Source organism: Apteryx mantelli, chromosome 5, assembly GCF_036417845.1.
Source record: "Apteryx mantelli isolate bAptMan1 chromosome 5, bAptMan1.hap1, whole genome shotgun sequence".
Taxonomy (NCBI): domain Eukaryota; kingdom Metazoa; phylum Chordata; class Aves; order Apterygiformes; family Apterygidae; genus Apteryx; species Apteryx mantelli.
In genome coordinates this window covers 56,274,190-56,294,834 of record NC_089982.1, presented here as the reverse complement: position 1 = coordinate 56,294,834, position 20,645 = coordinate 56,274,190, and the positions used below count along the sequence as shown (strand labels likewise).

Genomic DNA, 20,645 nt, shown 5'->3' with positions numbered 1-20,645 from the left:
CAGCTTTAGTATTCCATTACATTTCTCATTGTATAGCTAAATCCCAAAAGACATAATGATGTGAAAACGCTTCCTCCCTCAAATATATCTGGCAAAAATAAAATTCTCCTCTGGATTCAGGTACAGTAGTGCTGATTTGGACCCTTTTAGACCATGTTAATGATAAAAAATAATCAATCAATCAAAAGAAAAAAAAACTCACAAAGTGATCCTTGAACTGAATTTTTCAGGAAACTGCAGATAGGACTGTACCACACTGAGAGTCTTTTCTTTCCTGCTTTCCCACATAGAAGAAGGGTCAAGTTCAAAATGTTATGCTGCCTTCAAAACTTTACATTTTTTTCACATTTTTACAAAAGGTTGGCTTAATAAGTAAAATTTATATAAGAAAGCAAAAAAGCATGGGGGATTTTGGAAAATTAGCCGTCAGTTTGGTTTGTGGAAGATACCATGATGACTGTGATTCAAAGAATCAGAATCCACTGATTTTATCATCTTCCCATAGTGAAATTTTTTTCAGAATTCAGTTCTTACAGGCTGGAAAGAGAATTTTATGTTCATATTATAATATGTTATGAAATGTTTGGATAGAAACAACTAATTTTCAAGGTAAATACATCTTTGTAAAGAAATGTGTAAAAATTTTCTAAAAGTTTTAATTGTTTTGATTTACCTAAATTTTTAAGAACATGCTTATATATTTCCTACACAAAAAATTTTTTCCATTATTGTTTTCTATATTACTGTAGTTTTAAAGGACAAATGCTGTAACAGACAATCTTTTGCAGGTGACCTGTTTTTCTTGAGTGTGAGAAAGCAAGTTTGAGGTGTGTTTACAATGACCACAGCCGCAGAGCGAAAGTTCATTAATCTCAGGAAGCGTCTAGATCAACTGGGCTATCGGCAGCCATTGGGAGTGGAGAGTTTACCTCTGGTGGAAAAACTTTTTAGGTATTCAAAAGGAGATTTGCTAAAAAATATAATAGTCATATGCCTTTTTTGATTATGACATATGAATGAAAATGCTTAGTTTGAAGATTATTTTCAAATAATGTTATCTCAAAGCTAATGTTTTGTTTCTGTGTGTCTGAGGGAGTCAAATGGATTTGCTTAAGCAATGAGAACATCTTAAAATTTAATTTAAATTGATTGTTAGATAGTTCTAAGGTTTACAATCTAAGAAAATCCTGTTTTTTAGCCTTGTAACAGAACTAATAGTTCTCTTAGACCTATATGAGAGTTCTCTTTTATATACTAAGTGTTTTCTAACATAATAGTTACTATTGATAGGTGATTAAAAGACACACAACTGGTCATATTTGCTGATGTCTGAACTGTGACTGAAGAGAAAGTGTTCACAGCTCACTTTTTTATGATTCCATTTGGAGAAGTATATGTTCAAATTTGCTATATCTGCAGTTGTTATAGATAACCTAACAGAAGAAAATCAAGCTTTCAGGTGATCTTAATATTTCTGCCATTTCATGGCTTTGATGCTGTTAGGAGCATAGTAATTTCTGTAGTAATCCAATTATATTTGACTGAACATGTGCTTAGGTTAATATTCTGGTTCTAGTGCTAGTTAGCACCTATTACAGATGAAAGAACTCTATGTAGGCAAATGTGAAATAATCTATCTTCAACATTAAGTCTCATTCTGATATCTAACAGATAGGTTTAATCTCTCAGTCTTTGATATTATTTTCACAAAAATGTTTATAGCTACTTATCACTAATCTCTTATGTAGCTTTTGATCTCCATATAGATAGTAGTACCCTTCTGGTCTTTTTGATTGTTGACTTTGTGGTAACTTTCTTCTGTGGTAAGCAGTACTACAACTTAAGTAGTGTTTAGAGGAAAAAATCGGCTTGTCAGGTTTGAATTTCTCTATGTAGAAAAGAGAGTTTATTCTATTATTAGATGCAAGCTCTTTATATGATTTTTCCATATCTTTAATTCTTTTTGCATATTCGTCCTGTCCTTTCTTGTTTCCTTTTTTTTTTTTTTTTTAAGTGAATGATTGCGATCTTTCCATTTTTCTTACGTGAATATTATGAATGTTCTCTTTGCCTTTCTTTGAACCCATTTGTTCTACAGTAAATAGGGTCTCAGTCAACAGTTTTTTTTCCTAACATCAAAATAAAAAATGGCATCTGCAATTTAAAATTTGATAACGTTTCTAACATATCTCATGTTCCATGATTCTAGTGACCTTGTCCATACAACAGAGAGCCTGCGCAGTGCAAAGTTATCTGCTGGAAAGATTGAAAAAGAATGCAGCAATTATGATGCTATTTTGGAACCTTATAAAACAGAGAATGCTAAACTTACCAGGGAAAATAATGAACTACATTTAGAAATACTAAAATTGAAAGAGCAATCTGATCGTCATGTTAAAGGTAATATAAAAATTGTGATGCTTTTTTGATCCTTCAGTGTCAAAATAAAATTGTGGACAAATCTCTGATCTACAAATTCACATATATGTATTTATTTATGTGAATGACACCTTTAATGAATTGAGGTTTATGTACAGATACTTCTTTTCTAGTTAAAAAGCTTTTGAGCTCATACACATCATTGTTTTAATTAAGCATGAAACCATTTGAACCTTTTCACATATGCTTTCATATCTTGAAATCCTACTTTTTAGTTAAAATGCAGAAATACTGTTGTGAAATGTGCCTTTATTCTACAAAGGGTTTTTATTTGTATAAATATATATAAATACATACTTATTGTGTTTTTGTGTGTGTGTGTATATATATGTGTATAGTCCTTTTTAGTTCTCTTTTACAATATTTCACTCAACTGATAAAAAATTAATTCATTTTTTTAAAAGAATGCACTGAAGTTTTTAAAGCCAAAATCATGTAAGCAGCATAAGTTATGACAGTTAATATGTTGATAAATTGCTCTTCTTTAGTTTGATTTCTTAATGAAACAAAACTCTTGTGATAATGCTGTCCATCTATCATTTCCAGTAACTTTTAACCCTATTGACCAGTTTCACCCGTATTTGATAGGGGAATTGAAGTCTCTAAGCATATCAAGGTCCTAAAGGATTTTTTTGGGGGGGGGGGGGGGAAGGGGAGGTAGAGAAGAGAGGTACTATCTAAGATGAAAAGGGAGGGAGAACTCCAACAGCAGCCATCTGGCCAGTCAACACATCTAGGTAGACACTAACTGCAGCACAAGGTTTTTTTTTTTTATTGGCCTGCTGGCTAAGCAAAATAAAAGGCATGGGAAGAGTTCTGAGGTAGGTAGTGATGGGAACATGAAGGGAAACCCGAAGTGGTTATGCTGTAAGGTAAAAGAATAGAAATCCATAGTTAAATAATTCTGCTTACTGAGGTTATTTGTTTATTGTTGGTGCTGTTAAGTAGTAACTCATCACAAGGTTAAGGCATTTTTTCCTCTACTAGCAAAATACAGTCCTGTCTTGCATAGCTTAATCCTCTGTACAGAGGTTACGTTTCTTTGACACAAGGCAGTCACAGTAGTCCCTTGTCTCTCTGTTGGCCATCATGTAGAGTTAGACTGACCAGGGCAAAAGGGAATAGATACCCATATCTAGCTATTGCAATATGATATAGGTAGCTATGCCAAGAATTCTTCTAATGCAAGGGAAGCAGTGCAAGTATAGCAAGTATGTAAAATGTGTGTGAAGCAGAAGTTCAGACATTTTACTCTTATATTCTCAACAATTTGGCAGAACCAGAAATGCTGGAGAAGTTTAGAGTTATCTTTAAAAGAGTATAAAAGCTACATGCAATATTTAGGACATTTGAAAAATTCATCTATGGAAAAGAGCATAGGATTCTTTTATGTCTGTGTTGATTCTGTGAGGAAGAATAATAATGAATGATAAGGATAATGCTGCTTTTTTTTTCTCCCCCTCAAAGATTTGAGAGCTACCTTAAGGAAGGTTGAACATGAAACAGCTGACTTGAAATTTCTGAATAACCAGTATATACATAAAATTAAAATGCTAGAAAAAGAAAACAAAGCCAAGACTGAAAAAATTCAGCAGCTTCAGGAGAAGAATCTACAAGCAGTGGTGCAAACACCAGGTAAGTGTAAATAGTCATAGACTTTTTTACTTTTCTGTAGGCTTTTTTTCTGGTTCTTCCAGACCTTATCTTCTTTTTGTATGGAAAGAGGGCTTATTACAACAAAATAACACTATCCAGCACAACAACATTACCTTTTGAAACTTTTGGCTCTGAGGTCAGGTTGTGGTATACAGAATCACAGAATGGTTGAGGTTGGAAGGGACCTCTGGAGATCATCTAGTCCAACCCCCCTGCTCAAGCAGGGTCACCTAGAGCACGTTGCACAGGATTGTGTCCAGGTGGGTTTTGAATATTTCCAGAGAAGTAGGCAGATTTGAATATGAACCTGGAGTCAATAGAAGACTATTAAATTAAAACATGACTGGAAAGCTCAATCAGTGGCTAATTTTCTAATGCTGCCACTAATTTAATCAGAGCCAGGTCTCGTTTGATGCTTGGATCTTCTTGACAATCAACTGATGATATGTGAGTGACTAATTCAGATTTTTGTAATCAAGATCCAGTAGTAGCAGGTTACAAACAAATAATTCAACCCTCTGGAAGCTAACAATATTTAAAGTGTCTTTTGATAAATTAAAATGTACTGTATGTAACTTTTAGGTTAATTTCTTTCTCCTTTGCTTCCTTTTCTTTGTCTTTTTTTTGAAATTAAGGGAAATAATGAGAAGTAGTAGTTTGTGAAGTTTTGAAACTAAGTCTTTTCTCTCTTAGTCATTTGACTACCTATGTGGTTTTGGCATCTGAAAGAAATTAGTATGTAGTTATGGGGAAAAAATACCTTTTTTTTTTTTTAACATCTTTTTGCATTTCATATCTTTCACTTCAAAGATGCTGTGTTACACTTTTTTGTGTCTTTCTCCATACTTACTCCTCTGTCTCCTGGGATTTTTCCATCATCAGATATAGTGTGATATTATTTATTTGTGTAATGAGAAGTAATTGTTCCCTCTGGAAATAGTATTATGTTTTATTTTGCATTCAAGCAAATAACCTATTCTGCTTTGTTATGTCTATGATGCAAATTTATTAATTCCCTGAAATGACAAGAGGTTAGAAGGAAAAGAAGTATTAATAAACAATGCAGAGGTTAGGTCAGTCATAAAATAATTCTTAACTGTGAAAACAAAATGGTTTTTGTGATGTTTTAACTTAACTTTTTTAGTTGCTTTCTTTAACTGCCAGTGGACCTGGTTACTGTACCAGTCAGTCTCCCACTTTTCTAGCCCCTGTCCTGCTAATAAATTGTCTTTTGCCTCCTTACTTCTCCTGTTCTCTATCTTCTTGCATTTGTCTAGGTTGCTAAATAGTATGTGGGGGGGTTTCCTCTAAAGAGCCAAAATCTTTTTTTCTGTAGCATTTTGTAGACTCCAGTGCTTATAGCTACTGTTTAATATGGAGGGAAGGTTAAAAAGTAACAAATTCTACAACTTGGAGCTGTAGAATATTTAGGAACCAAAATGCTGGGGGAAACTAATTGTGCTGGAATTCACATATTTCCTTATTTTAAAGGTGGATTGTGACAAAACTGATACTAACCTGCAAGAATGGTGTTGTCAGCACGTGTAATTTTCACCAGCATACATCAGTAAGATAAAATGATGGAACGCGCCAATTCAGAAGTAGCTGAATAAATATGAATTTTCTTTATGTATAAAAAAAAAAGAGTCCCTTGTTTTCATTTCAAGTAATAAATATTTGGGTTTGGGCTTTTTTAGGTGGCAGAAAAAGAAGCATTCCATTCAGGCGTCAACGCATGCAGATAGACCAGCCTGTTCCCCCGTCAGGTGTTAGGGCCTATCCAGTTCCTCAGCCAGAGGACCCTTATATTGCAGACCTTCTTCAGGTGGCTGATAATCGGTAATTTAAAGAATTTTTATAATATAAATGTTAAATATCTGCTGCTGTGATTTTTTTTTTCCTCTTCTGCCTTTCAGAGATGAGATAGCATTTCATGTTGTTTCAAGTTCTTAAGTAGGATTCTGCTTTGTGATTGGCAGTGCTGCGTATGACAAAGTTGTAATGAGTATTTAATAAGCTGCTTACTTTCTTAAAGGATTTCTCTTAAGATTTCTTTATTGGTTTTACAGTTATATCAATTTTTAAATCAGGTATTCTGGAAAGAAGCTAGGTGTAATTTTTTTTGCATAGGTGTATTTATTTTGGAAGTCTGTGATATTCTTGATTATGTAATACAGACTTGGGGCCCTGTACTGTGAGAGGCTCTGGTCAATTTAAAAAATATATTTCTGATCTTCTTATTTTGAATATATCTCAAACAACATTTTCTGCATTAATATTTTGTATGAACAAAACTTTTTGTTATTGATACGTTTCTTTCGGGAGCAAAGAGAAACTACTAATGCCGAATTGTTGTGCATGTATAATTTTTCCGTGAATCCACATACACAATATATTGCTACATTTCAGAATTCATGAACTTCAGTCAGAAGTAACAGAACTACAGGAAAAATTGGAGATATCTGAACGTGGAATGAAAAATTATAGCAAACAGGTATGCTTACAGCATTTATTATTTCGCTGCATTAGTCATTGCAATAGCCTTGATTATAATTTTTGTATTAACCTCAGTGGAAAGCATTGAAGGTCTTGTGAAATACATTTATTTTAAATCCCATAAATTGATTTATTTCTTTTCCTCTGCACTTTCTTGATTTTATACTTTTTGAGACACCAGCAATGCTAAAATACTTTTAAATGCAGTTATACTCCTACTGCTCTTGTTAATGTATTTTGCATCTTAAAATTTACATTGAAAGACCTGTTTTTGAGAATTGTAAGTAGAGTTTCTGTGTGTCTAGGGTTTTTTAGTGCACAAGCATCAATTGCTTGAAAATCATAGTTTGATCTACAGATACGCTGGAAGAATATATGTGTATTTTTTTCACAGTTTCGACCAGTTAGAGTTTTTGAATTTTGAATTTTTTAAATTAATCTATGGCCAACAGATTTTACAATATTTAATTAGAACGGATCAATAAGGTATGTATTATCTTTAAATGAGGAAATTGCACCAGTTGTTCTTATGTTATTGTATCTTTCAGTATTTGGGGATTGGTGGACACCATCCTCTTTTTTTGTTCTCAGCTTGGTTTTCCTCTTCCAATTTTCCCTGTTTTTCACACTGATATAGTCATTGGACAGAATTATCTGGTTTAAAAGCTGGTTCCACAAATTTAAATGCTAGCCTCAGGTGGTTAATTTACATCATCTATTAATTTCACTTTAAATGAAAGCTGTTGGTTTCTCTTCAAGCAAATAATCTGATAAGAATTTTTTTCAGTATTTTTTCACAAACTTAGCTTTTACCTTTGATTCACTTATTTTTATTTCAAAGAAATCTCTTTGTTCAGCAAAATCCAGAATTCAAAAATATTTGGATGTTAAAAAGAAACACAGCATTACTGGGTGCATCTTTTCTTATTGAATGTTACATAAGTGTTTATTTGAACAAAGGTTCTGTAAAACAGTGTAGAAGATAATAAAGAACTAACGTTTTTTTCCTCAAAGGTTGAGCTAAGAGATAAAGAAATAGAGCGTCTAGTGCTAGCATTGGATGGCGGTCGCTCTCATGATGTTATGTCTCTGGAATCAAGGAGTAAAAGTAATGAGAAGCTTATTGCCCATTTAAATTTACAGGTAATGGATTTATTATTGGCAGTTAGTCAAAGCTAAAAATAATGGCAATCTTAGAAAAACAAACAAAACACCCCCCCCAAACCTTCCAGCTTTTCTTTTAAAATGAATCACTTTTGGATATAAACTCAATCTAACTTGCTTGCTTTGCTTTTTCAATAGCAGTGTTTCTTATTTAAAGAAATTTCAGTTCTTAGTTTAAAAATCTCTTAGAATGTTTTTGATTAAAAAAAATTATGAATTCACACTTGTGTATAGTAATGTTCATCTAAGAGTATTCAGAAAATTTCTGTATGATAAACTGTTTTGACTAAGTTTGAAAAGATTTATTTTCTTTTAAAAATTTTGTTTTTTTCATACATTCTGTTTATGTTTTAGAAACTAACACTGTGTAGATATATGTATGATGAGGAGTAGTCCTGCAGGTGATCCCATCAGATAGTGGGGAATCCTCCTTGTTGAATTCAAATGGTTCTCACCTTTCCTCTGACATAGACTTGCAAGGAAAGAATAAGCTTAAGATACAGATGGTTATATTCAATGTGCATGTTGGCATGCATTCAGTATTGGTCTCAGAATAAGAATTTCTAAATGAAATGTAGGACATGCTAGACTACAGATCAAGTAAAGCCCATCTGTGTATACACACCATCAATTCTGTTTTTCCTGCTGAGTTTTGTTTTGTATACCAGTTGTGCATGATGTACAGTGGCTTGCAGAGTCAGATTGCAGAGCTTATTAGTTCTTATTAGTGCTGCAAGAATACAGACGAGCTATGACTTGGAAGCAGTACAGCTACGTTCAGTGATCCTGAATTAGTAAGTCATGCTGAACGCAAATTGACTGCACAGGAGTGTATGCAGGTGTTTGCACTGTGCTTCCAGAGCAGCATAAAGCCAGTTTTGGTCCAGCAAGGCTATTTCTTCAGGCTCGGTGCCAGTATACCACTTTTACTCTCTGAAAATGGGTGGATATCTCCCCAAAGTAGTATTTGTGAATGTAAGAGGGCTCAGGCTTGCTTTCCTGTCTACAATAATAATTCCTTCTGGAGTTTTGAGGAAAATGATACTGAGATGGAAGTGACAGCACCTCTGTTATCCTGAGGTATATATATTTTCAAGATATTCCAGGCTTCTATTTCCCTGGGTAGTTTAATTTATTGTATATGTATTTTTCCTTCTGCTAAATGTCTCTGTCTTCTCTTCCATTTACTCTGAGGGAAATGCACTGTCAAAACCAGAATGTCTGTAGAGCAGGATTTCTGGGGATGTTGTGTTTAAGATGCTGAGATATGTTGGGGGCAAGATCAGTCTTAGGAATCTGATAAAGCTTTATTTTCATGAAGGAGTAATGGTGAGGCTAAGTCCAACTAATATACCAGAAAGGTAGACAGAAGAAACTTTCCTCACATCTGGGATAATTTAGGAAAGCTTTGAATACACTGGGTCTACTGGGTTGATGCCTGGCACAGGTTTCTATACAGATCTCTGCTTTTCAGTACTTCACATTTTTAGAATAAACATTATGTTTTGGTAGGTTATATAAGGAACACGGTGCAATAGTGAATCCTTCACCATGCACCTTTGCAAAATCATTTTTCCATGTTGATAGTTATTATGTTCTAACAATAGAAAATCTTGCCATTTTTTAACAGAATGTCTTTTTTTTATTACGAGCTAGAGATACTGTATTTTGGAAGATTTGGAGGAACTTTTACTATCTTGTTTAACAATACATATTAATATTTTAATGAAAAATATCTTTTAGGTTGAGTATCTTCAACAAACAAACAAAGAACTTGAAAATCGCATCCAAGAGCTGTTGGACACTAAACAAAATGTGACTAGTGAAGTAGTGCAATTAAGCAATAAAAATGAAGAACTGTGTCAAGAACTAAATGAAATAGACCACTTGGCACAGGAGTTGGAAAGACACAAGGAAATTGTGCTTGAGACTGCAGATAAGGAAATAGGAGAAGCAAAGGTAATCACTAACACTTTACAATGTGAAAGATCTGCTCAGCTCTCAGGTGGTTTTATACCCTTCAGCTACAACAAACTACATATCAGCTTGTATAGGAAGATTACAGAGTTGTTTTTTTTTCCCCCAGTTTACATAATATTATCTAGAATTTCTCTCTGAAAGATGATTCCTCGCAGCAGTTTGGGCTTTTTACTGTATTAGGTGAGATTATTTAATTTAAGAGGCACTTTTAGTCTTCATTCTTCTGTGAACTCAGTATGAAACAAAATTCTGAGATTCTTAAAACTATTGGTATGTAATAGGCAAGTGTTGCCTGTGTTTGGAGATTTTTTTCTATGAGAAGTCAAGCAGTAATTCGTTTAATTGCTGTGTTCAAAAAGAATATGGGTGTGTATGGAGCAAATTTTATATGCTTTCAATTTTTAGGAGCTTTACTGGATTATGTGTACTTAAAATCTGCCAATTTACAAGGAAATAATTATACTTCATTTCCTACAAAAATGATGTGATTCCTTTTTTTTTTTTTGTAACATAGGAATTGTTGTCATTTTACATATATAACTTTTAACATGTAGTTTAATTTTGGTTGATAGAAAGAAATTGAAAGAAAACACGGTGAAATACAGGATCTTGAAGAAACAATAGCAAGACTTAAATCAGTAAGTAAAAATAATTTCAGTTGAAGTATCTTCAAAAAATTCCTGATATGATTTCGTCTTTCCACTTACCGTGTCTGGTTTGTAGCACTTTTATCATAGTCATCCAGATGATTCTTTCCTTTGTTATAAAAATTACCACTGCTTTGCTTTTTTTTAAGCAGAAAACTTGTATTATCCCCAAATTCTATTAAACTAATGTAATAAATTTAACAACTAAAAGAGCTACATCATGTTGTCACAAAATAAGCTGAAAGATTGCAAAGTATGTCAAGAGTAATGCTTACTTCAATTCAATAAAAAATAGTATAAAACAGTGATGGTCTTTAACAAATTTTAAAGTGTAAAACATCCATATTAAACAAAAGTATGTAGTGAAGTCTAATAAAATATTAAATGACTTTTTATGAATATCTTTATTGGCACTTAAATTTTTTGTAATACTGCTTGTTATTTCAGGAGTTGTGTTCCTGTCGTAGAGAGAAAGAAAGACTGAGTGAAGAACTCTTTGGAAAATCAGATGATAAAGAGAATCTTGAACTATTGTTAAACCAGCTTGAACAAGAGAAACAAAGACTGTCTGAAAAAGTAGAGAACTTAGAAATAAAAGGTAAATTATCAAATATAGGTTCCTTTAAATGATCTTTCTATAATTTTTGAGATAGTAAAATCATATTTAAGATACAACTAATAGTACTAAGAGACCTGATATGTGTCAAATAAAAAGCACAGTAGTTCTTCAGTCAGAACTGAAGTTAATTTTTTTCACAAAAGCCTGTTTTCATTCTTTATTTGCGGAGTGAAAGATGAACCATTTATTGTGATCCTATAAGACACCCTAATACTAATAATACAGTAGCTTCATACAGAATAAATTATTTTGTCCAAAACTTTTTATTCTCTCTCTCTCTCTCTCTCACTCTCTCTCACTCTCTCTCTCTCTCTCTCTCTCTCTCTCTCTGAATAAATGAGGTCAGACCATGTTTCTTAGAGTTTTGTCCAGCTGGGTCATGAAAACCTCTAAGGTTCCACGACCTCTCTGGGCAACCTGTTTCATTTTTAATTTATCTTTGGATTAAAAAATGTTTTCTTTGTATCAGATCAGAACTTTGCCTGTAGCAGTTCATCATCATTGTTTCTTGTTCTCTCACAATGCCCTCAGTGAAGAGCCCGGCTCCATCTTATTGATATCCTTCTCTTGGCATTGGCAGGCTACTGTTAGGTTGCCACCTAGAACCATCTCTTTTCCAGGCTCAACAAGCTCAGTTCCCTTAGCCGTTCCTCACAGGGCAAATGCTCTAGCGCCCAACCAGCTGGGCGAGTCCAGGGGAGGACCACCAAAGTTTATCAATGTCTTTCTTGTACTAGGGGGGCCAAAACTGGACACAATAATGTAGATGTGGTCTGATGAGCACTGAGTAAAGGGGGGTAATAACATCCCTCTGTTGGTATGGCCCAATATGCTGTTAGGCCTCTATTCCTGCCAGAGCACGCTGCTGGCTCATATTTAGCATACCATGAACCAGAACCCTTACGTCCTCTTCAGCAGACCTGCTGCAGGGAATTAGTTCATCCCAAATGCAAATGTCTTTATGGAATTTCATGAGGTTCCTATACAGTTAATTGTTTTTATTTCTTTTTCTGCAGAACGAGAACTTGTCCTAGAAATAGAAAGAATGAGATTAGGATATGGTATAGCCCTAGGAGACAAATCTCCATCTCGTCTAGATGCATTTGTAAAGACTTTAGAAGATGATAGAGATTATTATAAGCGAGAACTAGAATATCTTCAGAAAATGATAAAACGAAGGTCTAGCCCAAGCCGTAGGACTCCAGAAAAGGTACTGTTCCTGTTGTCAAGACAAGCTGAAAAAATATTGGAAATCCTGTAGTTCCCTTCAAGGAACTATCAAATGCATTTTCAACTTCAGCAGCAGCAAATGACTGTAATAATTTTTTAATTTATGTTTTTAACAAAAAAATAATTGAGAGGAACTTCGGTGAAATTATTTTTAATTTTCCTATTCACATTTTATAGTAACATTCATTCATTATTGGTCATTTTGTTTAAAATAGATACAATTAGATGATAAACAGAAAATGTTTGAAGTTTTATTGTTTTTCGTTTTTTCACTGATTAGTTGTTATTGTTTGAATTATACCAACAATGACAGGCTTTTTTCTGGAATTACAATTTATTACATATGTATTTTTCATGTATTATTACTACTGTGAGTTTTTTCTTTCTTGTATTACTTAATTATCCAAATATTTTATGTATATTTTAACATAAATTTTATTAATCACTTTGCAGAGTGAAGATCTTAGATTGGTCACCAGAGAAAGAGATGAGCTACAGTCCATGTTAGACAGATTTGAAAAACACATGATAGAAATTCAATCCAATGTGAAATTATTGACTGCAGAAAGAGACAGATTAAATGTTCTTTATGAGCAGGTAAAAAGAGATTGTTTATAATTGGCATTGAATTAACTAATTAACGTGTACTGTACTATTGTTTATTTAAAAAGGGGAAAAAAACTTCTCTCCATAATAGAGCTTAAGGAGTATAGACCTATTAGAATATAACCAAGAATAATATAATTAATATATATATATATTTATTCATTTTTAATAAAATGGTGTGTTACAAAGTTAGGGTATTAACTTCAAAGCTGTTCTAACTTACTGTTCTGGCATTTGGAAAGATCAGGAAAAAGTAAATAGAATGCATGAGAAAGTAGAATAAGAATATAGGTTGGAAAGCAAGGAAGAAGTAGAAGTAACTGATAAGAAAATAGAGTGAAGTTAGGCTGTAGGTAGAACGACATAACTTTGTTGGGAGGATAAGTTCTCGTGCCTCCGTGATTTAAGATTTTGGATGTCTAGGGAAAAATAGGAATATAATAGCAATTCTAATATAATAACACCATTTAAACTTGCTCTCATTTTGTTAGTGTGTATGCTGTGTTAATTGGAATCCATGTATGCTAATAAACAATAAACTTTTGAAGTCTCAAGGTGAATTAAACAGGTTAAGAAGAGAAGCAAAACATAATTTACTTTCTCAAAGTCATGTGGAAGAGGAAAGAGACATTGCAGTGACTGACTTCAGAAGACTAATGGCAGAAAAAGAAAGCCTAAGAGAAAAATTAAAGGTAATCATTTTTTTTAGCTCCATTCCTTTCAGTGAGGTGGTATATAGAAAATTTTGGCTTATTTGATGATACTATTTGTGTCAGGCTGTCTGTCAGTTCCCCTTTTCAATAACTTTCAAACTTGTCTAATTTCAAACTCACTTGAGAGAGCTGGGTGAATTGACTGAATTATCAATGAAACCTCAGTCTCTATGTGGGGATGAGGAGGGAGGAACATGCTGTAAACGCCTGAAGGCAAGCAAGCATCTTGATGTGAAGGATCCAAATATGAAGCCCCAACCACAGATTTTTTTTTTCTATTGTTTATATTCTACTTATATGGATTATATGAATTAATCTTTAGTTATTGTTCGTTATTTTGTAGTAAAGTGTATTTTAAATAACATATAACTCAACCATAAAACATAAATTCATAGCAAGCCAAATTTCATTATTTCTAACTTTTAGAAAATACTTGTTGACAGAGTAATAATTTTCATGTTACTGTGATCTTTTGACATCTAGCATTAACGTGTAATGTTTTACTTGGTTAGAATTAAGAGTGTACAATTTGGGGTGTTTTTTTTTCCCTCTCAGACTCCATTATTGGGCCATTATTATAATGTATACAGGTTTAGAAAACTTTCTGAAAATCCAGAAGTTTAAAAATCATCATTCATGGATTGATCAAAGGGCATACATATGTCAAGAGAGGCTATGCTGAATGTTTTCATAGCTTGATCTACTACCATCAAAATAGAGAACTGGGGTCTATCAGAGTGCAGTGAGTAACTGACCTCTGTGCTAACACATGTCCATTCAGAGGAAGAGAGATGCTTCCAGCTCCATCCTTTCTTGTAGGTGATTGTGTGTACTTCAGCACGGCTTAACAGGTGGAAGTGTTTAGTTATTTCAGCAGCATCTGCTCTAGTGCAACTGTTCAGAAAGCTGACCAGCAGCATTTTCTGTGTGCACCACGTTGAAATATCTTGCATAGCTGGGTGGTACTTTGGTATTTTCTTTTAACTTATGGGTATTTAGTAGCAACTTATTTTTGGATGTTGTGTATCATTGTGAACTGTGTTTACCAAAGCCCACTGAGGGAAGAGGAGGAAAGTCTTAGTTCATACTTTAAAGAATTATACATAGAAATTCATCTGTGAAAGGACATCAAAAACTAGGCCCTCTGAAAGTTCAAACAAACAAACAACAAAAATAAACCAAGAAACCCTGTCCCACCAGTAAAATATAATAGCAATATAGTCCTTTTGCCATTGATTTGTGTGGAAACAGTGTTATCTCCCTAGCTCAGAAATATTTACTGTTATATATGAATTTTAACCTTATAATTGTGATTTGGATTTCTATTGATAGGGTTAAGTTATGAAGACAGGACAACAGTAGTAGATTTGTTTATATAGGGAAATTCAGCTAGAGTGTGAATATAAACTGCAGTTTAAAATACCTATATGATAATTTGAAGTGTATCTAGGCAAAAATATAAAGTAAATATGCCCATGCACAGAAAAATATGTTTGTATAAACAGTGCCTAAATAACAGGAAGTATCGTTTCAAAATCACTTCTGCTAGAATGGAATCATGAGGAGTTTTGAGATATGCAGTTAACATCATGTCATCCTAAACTTTGGCTATATAGATATTTTGGTTGAATAGATCATTGCACTTAAACTACTTTGAAAGCAGTTGTTTTGTATAACCATGTAAAACTTTGCTTCTGAAAGTCTGTGCAAAGCATAATCCAGGTAGATTTGTTGTTTATGCCTATTACAGGGAGAAATCAAAAATCTTTTTCTTTTAAATAATAAGAGAAGAAAATTTGCTTGGTTCTTTCCTTTAGTTTTAGCAAGCAATCAGTGCCTGTTTATTAAGACAGTCAGAATTCGACAACTTTTAGATAACTAAATCAAAGTACAGATATAACCTGAAAAGTGACTCTAATTTATATAATAAGGACACTAGTTTTCACATGTCTTATTTAGTTGATATCTGTGTCAGAAATGTTCACTTGCAACTAAAAAACTTTTCTTAAGGCCAACCATGCAAACTCAACCAGAGGTTGTGAGCCTGTTTTAGTTTCACAGCTCTGTATACGTTTTGGAAAGTGGATAGTTGCAAAAATATATATATTATTTAAAATTAAAATAAATGGGTATAGTTTGGAATATCTACAGGGAGCAAAACTGCTGAATGCAATGTTTAACCACTTTTTGAGCAAGGTGTCACCTCAGTTTAAAATGGACTTCATTTCTTGTAGTCTTAGCACACCTATTTTAAAGCCTCATTATCCCATGACGAAAAGAAAACCTTTTCTTCTCTGTAACCACAGGGAGTAAACAATGTATGCATATGCTAGAAACAGTGGAAAGACAAATATTTTTAACTCTTTGGTAAAGTAAGTGTTAAGCACTGACAGAAAGAAATACTGGCCTTAATATTAGCTCCTGTCTAGATTTAAAAATGCTAAAAGCATTGATTTTTAGTTGTATGTCTTCTCTCTAAAAAAGAAAAGCAGTTGCAAGGTTTTGAATGGATCTTGTTTTGATACTCTTGGAAGAAAAGGAAAGTGGAATAGAGTTGTCACATCATATGTGAAAAGAGTATTGTACAAAAAGCATCATGCTCGGGTCTTTAGAAAGTTTGAGAGTTTGTTTAATAATTTCACTGCAGTCGTGCACTAAAGTGAGACCAGACAAATCATTTCAAACAAGATTTCTTCATAGGCTTGGAGAAAGACCAGTTAAGTTTGTAATATGTCTTACATTTCATATTTCCAAGGTTGTATTTGCACAAATATAATGTTAATTTCTTAAATTAATTTCAAATTACTTAGAACATTAAACTCTACTTGCTTGCTACCTTTCCTGCTGCCCTGTAGCTCTAATTTTTCTCCAACAACTCACAGATATTATTTCAGTTGGGACCAAATATAAATGTACTTTTTCTTCTAAAAGTCCTGTAAAAGATTAACTCATATAGAACAATGTTATGCTGACCTGCAGTGGTGTATTTTCAGCATACAATCTGTAGTTTTATAGAAATAACTTTACGTTGGATTGTTCATCTAAGAGTACAGAGCACTGTTTTCTTAAATCATGCTTGAATCTAAAAATGTGTATCTTATTATATGTAATCCTGTACTTCTATCTCAGATTCAGCAAGAAGCAGCTAACCTTGAAAAATCAAAGATGCAGCATGATATTTCAGAACTGGAAAATAATATTCAAGGGGTAAGTGCATTTTTAGCAAGTAAGCTTTTATTACTTCTAGAATAGGATAGACTTTTCAAGCAATTAATTTTGGTAGCTGTTTTCAACTTAAATTTGTTTAAAAGCTAAAATTGTAGGTTTTTACAACAATAAATGGTCTTTTTTTAATTGCAGTTTGAGATGGAAAGATGTGAACTAAAGACTACAATCTCTGTTCTGAAAGAAAGAATAAATTCTTTGGAAAATGAATTAAAAATGAAGTCCAGTAAACTTGCCCAGACATCAGATGATTCATCTCAATTTAAAGCTGAGCTTTGCTCACTTCAGTAAGTCTAACAAAAAATGTGGTCTTTCATAGATGCTCGCATAATTTTGTTTGTTCTAAATCTATATAGCTGGGGAAACACAGTAAAATATTTTCAAAATATCTTCAAAATGTTTTTGTCTTAAGGACATGTAAGCGTGAGTAAGAAAAGTGCTGTGGTGGCTTTTCACAGCAAGCTCATTCTGGGCTCGTTTGGTAAGCAGATACACAGAAAACTTTTCTGTCTAATTCGGAGTGAAAACTCTCCTCCTAGAATTGCTTCCTCCTAAAAGCGTGTTCTCTGCTTATGAATGTGGCAGAACAGAAATTTCTTAAAGGACTTCCAAATGCCATTTCTTAAAACAAAGGCAGATGCCTGTGCAAGCTGCATCAGTGGGACCAAACTGTGCCAGTTTTACAGAGGTTTCAGTAATACTGAAGAGCTTATGCCAAGTGTTAGGCATTGAAGTTTGACAGTTGAGTGGTTGGTCCATGGAGAGCCATTCTCGTATGGCATCTGACTTGAGCCATTTTTCCTGCATCAGTCTCTTTCATATGCTGTCACTATCACAAACATACTACAGTTTGGAGAGCTGACATCTTATGATCCGTAGGGTCCAATGGAGTTTTGCCACCTTACTCAAAAGGGGAGGGTCAAGTATACCCACGTATTGTAAAGGGTCGTTTAAACAGGTAGGATCATTGCTGGCCTGTTTTAAAGCTGTTTCAGGAAACAACTCCCATCAAGTATCTAAACATGGTGAGATAGAAAGAGGCCTTAAGAGAAAGTAGAAATAGAGTACGGAAAAAATCTGGACAGAAATTTGGAAATCTGAGGTCTGGTTTAGGTGGAAGTGAGAGCCTGAGATGTGAGAGACATTACTGGACAGGTAATGTTGTAGATGAGAACTTAGGCATGTTTTGCAAGCCAGGGTCTGGGGGGCACATGAAAGACTGCAGAACAGTACTATATTATACATTACTGTACTGTATAATGGTACAATAGCAGGGGTAGATAATTAAGAAGAGCTGATGCTCAGAGGCATGCCTTGGAGTTCATCTAAGGCTCCCCATTGCACAAAGAAGGTGCTCCCATAGCTTGGCTCCCATGTTATTTTTTTCCATCGCGTGGGTGCCAAAGCACCCACGTAACACTTTTTTTTTTAATGCTGTATCTTTCTAGTACAGCTGCTTATCTGTGGAAAATATTCAGTATTTGCACACAAATGCATGACAGATTTTCTAAAAAGGAGCAATTTTTTTTCCTGTAAATTATTGTAACATTGAAAAAGTGTGAGGAATCCTGTACCAATAGCTACATTGTCTGAAAAATCTTCAGAAAGTAAGTGTATTTGTTAGTAAAATCATGACTCCATTGATAGAGGTGAAATATTTTATTAGACTCCTTTACAATTTTAGTGGAAATCATTGACTGATATATATAAATAAAAGGGGAGATAAGGAGTGGGACTGTAGTTTTTTCAGCATTTGATTCCACTTTGTCCATGGTGGCATTTTGATACTATTGTGTTTGGCGTCTCATTTTTTTTCTGTGAAGTTTAGCTCTAAATTGAATGAGAACAATCTTTATCTTCAGATACATTGTGTTCTGGTGTTTTTAAAGATGAAAAGCCTCTGTAGCTCTTGCGGAAACCCATTTCAGAGGGATTTTTTTCCTGAACTAATTTTTAAAATAAGTCCATTTAAATGCTTTGGAATTTTGTTTTGTACTTTTTTTTTAGTTTATTCAGATACTTTTTTGCTAATTGTTTTGCTAAAACAATCATGTAGGTAGGTGATCTCATACACCTTTCAGTTCTGTATTTCTTAAAAGTAGGATCAGAACTGTAGTTGTCGATTTGGTTATGGTTCTTAAAATGTGGAGTGGTATGGCTGATAACCACTGCTATAAGCTACATATTAAAATCTTTATATGGCTAAGAGTAACAAGACATAAGTAACAGGAGTTACGTGGCTAAGAGTAAAAAAATGAGTAACAGAAATGAGAGGAAGTGAATATTTCAGAGGATTAGAGTGGTTCTACACAGGTTCAGTTGCCCCTTTTTGGAATGGTGTTGAGGTGGACTTGCTGTTGGGGCCATGGCAATCTAGTGGTGTTGTCTTCAGCAATCCCTGACAGTCTTCTCCCTCCCAGAGCCATGCTGCTGGTCAGTATGGCGCAACCCCATCATGAGGTTACACTGGAACTATTCTAGCACTTCATGCAGCTCAAGATCCTCAAGTTGATGACCCTGACAAAGTTCCCAAGTTTTTTGAACTCTATATTGATTTCCTAGGCTCTTAAATGAACAACTCCAGAGGTCTGTTGAAGATTTACAGCACCGGTTGTCTCTCAAAAAGGATGAACTGCAGTCAGCTCAAGAAGAAATTGTAAAGCTAGAGGAGAAAATAGGTAACCCCTTGTTATTTTTTTTCCTTTTATTTGCTTTTTTAAAATCAAGAATACTTATTCTTTTATTTGTAGATAGGTTAAACCAGAGGAGCACCTCACAGGATGAGACAGTCGATGTGCTTAGAAGTACTATTACTGTTTTGGATAAAGAAAAGGACAGTCTTCAAGAAACCGTAGATGAAAAAACAGAAAGAATTGCATGCTTAGATGACAACTTAGCTAACAAGGTATGTGCCATAAAAATACTATTTTGTACTCCATGTGGAGTGCAGTTACATTTCAGGCAGATATTTTACCTTGATGACAAAAGACTGCACAGAGCTCTGGGCATATTATGTTTGGATCTGGGCAATACAAAGGGTCATTTGTCAACTCAACAAAGTTTTAATTATGATTGTTGGTGTAGTCCTTCAACACTCTAAGAAATAGAGGAATATTATTTGCATTTTGCACTTGGAGGTATATCTTGAGTCATATCAAAATAAGATTCTGGCTTGAGGTCGCAGAGTCTGTACCTGACTGCCCTCTCTTTTTAATGACAAGTCAATCCTTTACCAATAAAGGAAGGAACCTTGAAAATCTGAATGTGCAATTACTTGATGCAATTACTGATTGTTGAAGAGTTAAAATAAAGGTTTAAATATAAAGGTCTTTAGCTTGAAGTATCCTGGTGTGTTGCAATACAGTGTTACTGAATACAGTTTTTGCTTTTATTTCCACAGGAAAAAACAATTACTCACTTGCGACTAACTCTGTCGGAGTTGGAGTCCTCAAAAGAGTAAGTAAAGACTAAAACACTTTCTTTAGTAATTTTGTTTTCTCCAATGAATATCTTTAGTGGTCTTAAAGCTATAGTAGATGGCTTTTTAAATTACTTTGGTGTCTTAATTACTTTGGTATTTAATTGTTTTTGGTGTAATTATTCTGTTTAAGTCAGGTAAAGGAGTGTATGCTGTTGAAAAAGGTATATGTGACTTTTGAAGACACTTTCCTTACAATTACATGGTAGGCTGCTAAGATACTGTTAAGACAGGCATTAACAATTGTTTTCTATTTTTGTTTTTCCTAATTAGTAACAATCTTAATTCTCAGTTAAAAAGTAGCTTTGTAGCATTCTAAGTACTGCTCTAGATATTACTAGGTTCAGACTCGGAATTGATCTCCAATTATTGGCAAGCTAATTCTTCCTGCT

The 20,645-nt window shown here is 33.8% G+C and overlaps 1 protein-coding gene across 4 annotated transcripts in view; it reads left to right on the top strand.

Annotated features, from left to right (window-relative positions):
* CEP135 (centrosomal protein 135) overlaps positions 1 to 20,645 on the top strand; it is an 81,327-nt gene that overhangs the window by 4,484 nt on the left and 56,198 nt on the right. For all 4 annotated transcript variants that reach the window (XM_067298027.1, XM_067298028.1, XM_067298029.1 and 1 more), the window contains exons 2-18: positions 789 to 951; positions 2,210 to 2,400; positions 3,907 to 4,074; positions 5,793 to 5,934; positions 6,505 to 6,589; positions 7,606 to 7,734; positions 9,499 to 9,714; positions 10,308 to 10,373; positions 10,830 to 10,980; positions 12,018 to 12,211; positions 12,685 to 12,828; positions 13,386 to 13,529; positions 16,680 to 16,757; positions 16,911 to 17,062; positions 19,338 to 19,453; positions 19,526 to 19,680; positions 20,176 to 20,231. In XM_067298027.1, the coding sequence (XP_067154128.1) occupies positions 839 to 951; positions 2,210 to 2,400; positions 3,907 to 4,074; positions 5,793 to 5,934; positions 6,505 to 6,589; positions 7,606 to 7,734; positions 9,499 to 9,714; positions 10,308 to 10,373; positions 10,830 to 10,980; positions 12,018 to 12,211; positions 12,685 to 12,828; positions 13,386 to 13,529; positions 16,680 to 16,757; positions 16,911 to 17,062; positions 19,338 to 19,453; positions 19,526 to 19,680; positions 20,176 to 20,231 (2,300 nt within the window). In that variant the 5' untranslated portion in view covers positions 789 to 838. The remainder of the gene's footprint in view (positions 1 to 788; positions 952 to 2,209; positions 2,401 to 3,906; positions 4,075 to 5,792; positions 5,935 to 6,504; positions 6,590 to 7,605; positions 7,735 to 9,498; positions 9,715 to 10,307; positions 10,374 to 10,829; positions 10,981 to 12,017; positions 12,212 to 12,684; positions 12,829 to 13,385; positions 13,530 to 16,679; positions 16,758 to 16,910; positions 17,063 to 19,337; positions 19,454 to 19,525; positions 19,681 to 20,175; positions 20,232 to 20,645) is intronic.